At 31.8% G+C, this 6,603-nt stretch overlaps 1 protein-coding gene across 1 annotated transcript; it reads right to left on the bottom strand.

The window, feature by feature from the left end:
• Positions 1 to 1,979: 1,979 nt before the first annotated feature.
• On the bottom strand, positions 1,980 to 5,658 carry LOC143912610 (general transcription factor II-I repeat domain-containing protein 2-like). Its single transcript, XM_077431903.1, has 4 exons — positions 4,902 to 5,658; positions 4,317 to 4,842; positions 2,157 to 2,353; positions 1,980 to 2,002 (listed from the first exon to the last, which is right to left on the bottom strand). Exons 1-4 carry the CDS (start codon positions 5,656 to 5,658, stop codon positions 1,980 to 1,982), a joined length of 1,503 nt encoding a protein of 500 aa, XP_077288029.1.
• Positions 5,659 to 6,603: the final 945 nt, after the last annotated feature.

Below are 6,603 nucleotides of genomic sequence, written 5' to 3'. Positions count from 1 at the left end.
TTCTGTTAGAAACTTTCTACGTTGCTAGCAATGTACATTTGATGTATGTACATATATTTGATGGAAAAGAAACTATTTTTTGAACGTTCGCTTCTGTTTATTAAAGTGATCTATTTTTCTTTTAAAAATGGGCTTACACTTATGGGCTTATGGGTATTCAGAATGCGTGTAGATTTTCAGGGTGCTGTTTGAATTTACTTGATCTCATAGTATCTGCAGCCAAAACTTTCATCCAGAGAAAAACACATTAGTCTTTCCAAGCTCTCTACATATGTATGTACATATTAATCCCATTGATAAATATGTAGGAAAAATCGTATTTTCTTGTCGTGATATTTCTATAGTTGTTTTACCCGGCTTCGCTAAGTATTTGTAATATAAACAGCTTAAACATGGCTAATCTAATAGAAAATATTAATTAATTTTTTTATTAAATTTATTTGAATCGAAAAAAATATAATATCCAACCAATTCAATTGTCGTCATAGAAACTTTGTTTTGTTTATGAAAGTCCCAACCAAAGATACTTACATATGAAGATACTTACAGGCAACTTACAGGTACTTACAACCAAAGATACTTACATATGTATGTAGATACATACTTACAGGCATACATGAATATGTACTTATACTAAGAAACAATATCTGTTACTGATTTTCACAATTTAACTTTTAAGTTGTACAAAAAAAGTTTTATGAAGGTGCGATATTTAAATATTATTTAAATGGATTGGGTCATTTTACGAAGCTTTGTACATTTCTGAAATACATATGCTATGAGTCGGATGTTGATGAAATAAAATATTATTATTATTTTTTTATTACATCCTCGTACAAATGCACATTGCCCGTTTGATGTATTTTTTTTAGTTGCACCGTTTTGTTTTTTTATTATTATTATTAATTTATACGGATGACTGTGTTGATGAAAATTCTCGTAGATGCTTGGCGTTCCGCGACGTCCATTTTTCTTCTTTGCTTTCATTTTTCTTCGCCCATTTTCGCAATTCGTACCAATATTTCGGTGTATTAACGATGTCTATGAATCAAATTGTCGACTGGGAATTTTTGGCAACGGACGACCTGCAACGTTCACCCGTATTTTTTCAACTGTAGTATATCTTCCATAGATTATAAATACGTGACGATGACGGGAGGGGAGGGGCGCCGACGACCGAAAATGTTTATTTATTCACTTTCTTACGTTGATTCATACTCTTTGTACGCCTCTTTGGTAAAAACTTCCACAACTATGACCGAAATGATTTATCGCAAATAATTTCAGATTATTTGGAACAATAACTGTTATTCTGCATCAAATGATCATCACAGTTGAGTCCAAACAAAACTATTTATTATTTTTGTATTATACACGGTAGGTATCCAATCAACGTATGGTAGGTGTTCTCATAGAAATAATAATTTCATGTAGAAATAATAGTATTGGTTTTACGAGAATTTCTTTGGATTTCAAATATTGTTGATTCACATATTTATATGTATGAATTATTGAAATCGACCTCGACCTGAAAAACCCGTTTCGAGGAAGTTTCCCGCGGACGTACTGAATTTTCCTATAAAGAAAATATTATTGTTTATTATTATTGAGCTGGGCTATCTAATAAATTAGGCTGGATTAGTTTTGTATGGGGTCCGCGGCTTTTCTAAGCAGGGGCGCCGCGTGAAAAATGGTTTCCCGGACGCTTTACGTCTTCGGCGAAAGAAAAACGATTCTCGCCGGAATAAATGGATTTATAAATTAGCTATAAATTCTATTTATGAACTGTTTGTTTATTTGTGGTGAAGCGCAGTTGGCAACGATATAAAACTATTAATACGCACGCTTATATATTTATTGAATCGTATAGATATTATCTTATTATTCATACGCGTTTGCATATATACATACAATTATCATTATTGTTTGCTTAAATACTGATGCATTTTTTTATTTTCTTAAAATTCTGTATTGCTATTTTATGAAGTTGTGCGAGGACTACCTGTATTTAATTTTAATAATACTATTAATAGCTTTCGTTTCATAAATGGTATGAGCTTTAAGCTGTGTTCACATACATAAGTTGTATATATGTACATATATATGTATATACATTTTTTTTTTTAATATTGATAACAATGTCTAGCTTGAGAAACACTGGGTAGTAATAGCAGCTTGTTCGTTGGGGTATTTGGAGCAATCGGATGCAGTAATATGGGATAATAATATAGAATAACCTCTGAAAGTCCTCCAAACCACATGTTGTTTACATTCACTGTGTATGTATGCACTCTTAATGACCTTAAAAACTGCAATTTGACAAGCGTAACGTGAAAGGTGTTGAGTTTTAGTTCTGCATTGTTGAATTGTAAAATTGAATTTACGTGGAAAGCAGTTCAGTATTTATCGATTTTGTATTTTAATTTGTTTCGGTCAATCGAACACGACTTTTCGATAGTATGTTGATCACGTATAAGTCTCCAATTGTCACCTGCGTAGTTGGTGGAGAATAAACATGTTCGATGCAAATTCTCAATGAATTATGTATTACTGTTAATAAATAGCTACTGTATGCACGTTGCATTTGTTTTTTTTTTAAGGTTGTATCAGTCATCATTTTTTATATTTTTAAATTTCGTAGTGGTACGTTTTGTTTAATGATATTAATTGTTCTTAATCAGTGTGTTTGAAACGTTGCCTTTATATATAAGATATAAATTAATTACCAGTTGTCGTTACCAGTTTAATTGGAATTATAAAAAAACGGAATAAATTGATTACTTTATGACGAAAAATTAGCACCAATCGATAATTGACGATGGATAAAATTCAGTTGCGGGCAAAAAGATGACTTTGCTTAGTACGGGATGTTGAGAGTGTTAAAATCAGATTATTGTCGTTAGTTTCGATTGTTATTATGAATGATTTCCAGATAATTTTCCGTTTGAAGAGTGAATTCCAAATGACATTTGCAAGATTCTGGGAAGGCCGAGAGAAAACAAGATCGGTTTTTAAGAGCTGAGACAATCGGAACGCGGTTTTGGCTCAACTGAAGCACTGGTATTGTCTGTTTCTGTAATTGGAATGGTGGCCGATCGGCATTGCTGAATACGTTCAATTCTACGAGTATCGATAATAAACGTTTCATTACCCTAGGGTTTGCAATTGTATCGACGAAGCATATTAATTCTGATTTCTTTAATTGGAAATGTACGCTATGTACATACATATGTACTTATGTACCTATACATCTGGTATTTTTTTTTTGTATCTCGGTTCGGTTTGCCAAATTTGTCGTTTAGTTATTTCTTGTATAAAACGTTTGCGGTCTGTTATCTCGGTTCCTATCTAATTGTAATTAATTATTGGATGTTTAATTTTGGGCTGCGGTTCGTCTCGGCTATCTTCTCCAAGGTCTCTTTTTGCACTTCAAAAGCCGGTGAATTACTTCACGAATTCGGCATCAATCAAAATTTTTGGCAACGCTTCAGCAACTCTGCTTTAACAACCATACCGATTTTTTTCGTTTTTCTTATCGCCGTTTTTCTGATCGACTCAAAGAATACACTTCTTTTTTGACTGAATGCTTTTCGTCTTGAAAAAAAATTAAAAGTCTATGGCCATTACAAATATTTAATATGAGAGTATCATCTTCTGCTCGTTTTAATGGTGAAATTATCGCCATTTGGCAGTTTTATCCAACGTAGAAATAAAATACATCGGTGGAGTGAATTTATGTACTAATTTAAAATATTTATCGTTTTTAAATGTAATCCGCAGCGAGGTAGGTACATGTATAAACTGTTAAGTTTTTGTTATTACATTTTATGTTGGAGTATAATTTTTAATACATCCTATATTTTACGACTTCTTTCGATTATTTCATTTATATTTTTTATGGAAACCGGGACATGAAGCATTTTCTTTAAAATCATTGAATTATTTATTAAGATGATCGGACAAATCCGTAGAAGTTTTTTTACATTTATGTATATATATATATATATATATATATATATATATATATATATATATTTTTTTTTTTTTTAAATGTGTGTGTGTGTTTGAGAGCGTGTGCGTTAAATAACTACAATAAAACAAATTAATAAGGTCAAAATTTTAATGAAAATGATTGTTTAATTTCTTTCGACATTTTCTGTATATCAGGTTTAAAGTTGGTAGTATGTAGAAATTTTTAAAACTGCCTGTAAGTGTTGATCTGTAATGCTTGATCTTAAGGAGCTTTTATTTAAATTCATTACGGAAAATGTCTGCTCACATATATGCATATGTATGTCGATCCGAAAATGACCAACATTTTTCTCGCAAAGTCTTTAATTTTTCCGAATCTTTCAGAATTCAGGGAATTATAAAATTTGCAGATTTCTTCACGGGGGTAGAAATCTTTCAGATCTGTATCGCACTGTAAATCTAAAATTTCCAGTTGTAGTTCACTCGGAATGTTGTCAACATTTGCTAAAAACGGATCACGGATAATTGCTAGGCTGTTTTCAATTACTCGGAAGTCACTAAATCTACTTGAAAAATCGTCGCTTAAAGCTTTGATGGTGTCTCCGTATTTTTTAATTTTACTTTCATCAATATTTAATGATTTCAGTGTTGGGAAGTGATACAGTTTCTTAATTAATATTTGACGTTGAAACAGTTGGAGTTTTAAATTAAATGCATTCAAGCTTTTTATCGAATCGTGAGCATATACATTTTTACCCTGTAAAATGCAGTTGAAAGTGTTCAGGTGTGTTATGATGTCCAAAGTAAAAGCAAAATCACAAAGCCAGTCATTGTTAGTGAATTCAGGAAAATCAGTTATATGTTTCATTTCTAAAAATAAAATGATATCATCTTTAATTTCCACACTCTTTGAAGTACTTTCCCTAAACTTAACCATCGAATATGGCTGTGAAAAGGAATATCTGTGTACTCTGCATCAAGATCTTCAAGAAAGATGATAAATTGTCTGTGTTTCAGTCCACTTGATCGGATTAAATTGACAAGCTTAATAACACGTGATGTTACGTGATCAACCTTTAATACGTTTTTGCACAAGACTTCCTGATGTATAATACAATGAAGTGCAATTAAATTATAATCAGGATCGATTTCTCGAATTCTATCCTGGATTTTCTTTACTGTACCAACATTTTTTCCGGTCAAATTTCGTGCACCATTAGTCGTAACGCTGACCAATTTTTTCCATTGCAAATTATATGCAGCTATGCAGTCTTCAATTTTTTTAAATATATCATCTCCCGTTGTTTGATCTTTTAACGATTCCATTGAAAGAAGCTCTTCAATAATTTCAAATTCAGAAGTACATCCACGTATAAAAATTAATAACTGTGCAGTATCCTTTTGATCGTTGCTTTTGTCGATTGCTATCGAGTACCAGTTGAATGATTTTGATACTGATAATAATTGCTCTTTTAAATTGGTAGCGATACATTCAATCCTTCTAACTACAGTTAAACTCAAGTTCTCAAATTTGTGTTTAATATCCGGGCATATAATTGCACTTACTTCAGTCATACAGTTTTTAATGTATTCTCCATCTGAGAACGGTTTGCTACTTTTCGCGATTATATTAGACACAACAAAGCTTGCTTCTACATATGCTTCTTGTTCTCTGGTGTGTCGCATTTTGTTGTGAAGATAGTTTTTTAATCAACTCGTCTGCTGTTTTTTTTCTTGAATCTTCGGCTAGATTTGCAAAAAATTCACAATGTTGAGTAGTAAAATGTCTTTTTATGTTGTATTCTTTTAAAACAGAAACGCTTTCCTGGCAAATAAGACAAATAGCCTTATTTTTCACTTGAACGTAAAAATGTGATTGCATTATAATAAATTATACTCACGGGTACATTATAATACATGGGATTGCATTATAATCACTTCTCGGATATATTAAAAAAAATGAATAAACACTATTTTAAAAAAATTTAAGGAAAATAAGTAATTTGGAAATAATCACGCGGGCAGCATGGAATTGCGCGGCGGGCCGCAGTTTGCCCAGGCCTGCTCTAGAGTATAGTCGATCGTTTGCTCTAAGATTTAAAAGATGAGATTGCTAGTAAGTATTTATTTTTATAGTTATGAATTAGGCAGTTCGATCAAAAGTAATTATTTATGTAATACAAGTTAGGCATAATTACTACATCCAACTGCCTAACTAGTAACTACATAAATAATTACTTGCTAGCAATCGATCTCCTCTTTTAAACCTGCTAGAGCAGACCCCAATTATATTTTAAATCTATGGAAAGCAAGCTCATTTTGACACGTAAATTTAAGGAAATTCATATAAGTAATTTAAAATGCTACTATATTAGGTATAAACCAACTTTTCTTTCCTTTTTTTATCTGTATCAAACAGGAAAATATTGATAAAATAAAGCAATGCATAGTAAGTCAAAATATTAAATACTCATATGTATGTATGTATGTAAAGCAAGCGTTTCCCATGGAGGCGCCAGTTACGCCAATTATTACCGACTCCACTATTGCACTGCGCAATAGCAGTGCATATAGCTAATTGCGTGTTTAAACAACAACGAAAAAGTCACCTTGAAGGCGACACTCTTGAGC

The sequence above is a fragment of the Arctopsyche grandis genome, chromosome 6, assembly GCF_051622035.1.
Source record: "Arctopsyche grandis isolate Sample6627 chromosome 6, ASM5162203v2, whole genome shotgun sequence".
Classification (NCBI taxonomy): domain Eukaryota; kingdom Metazoa; phylum Arthropoda; class Insecta; order Trichoptera; family Hydropsychidae; genus Arctopsyche; species Arctopsyche grandis.
The sequence above is the reverse complement of the archived record's forward strand: the minus strand, read 5'-3'. Positions and strand labels throughout refer to the sequence as shown.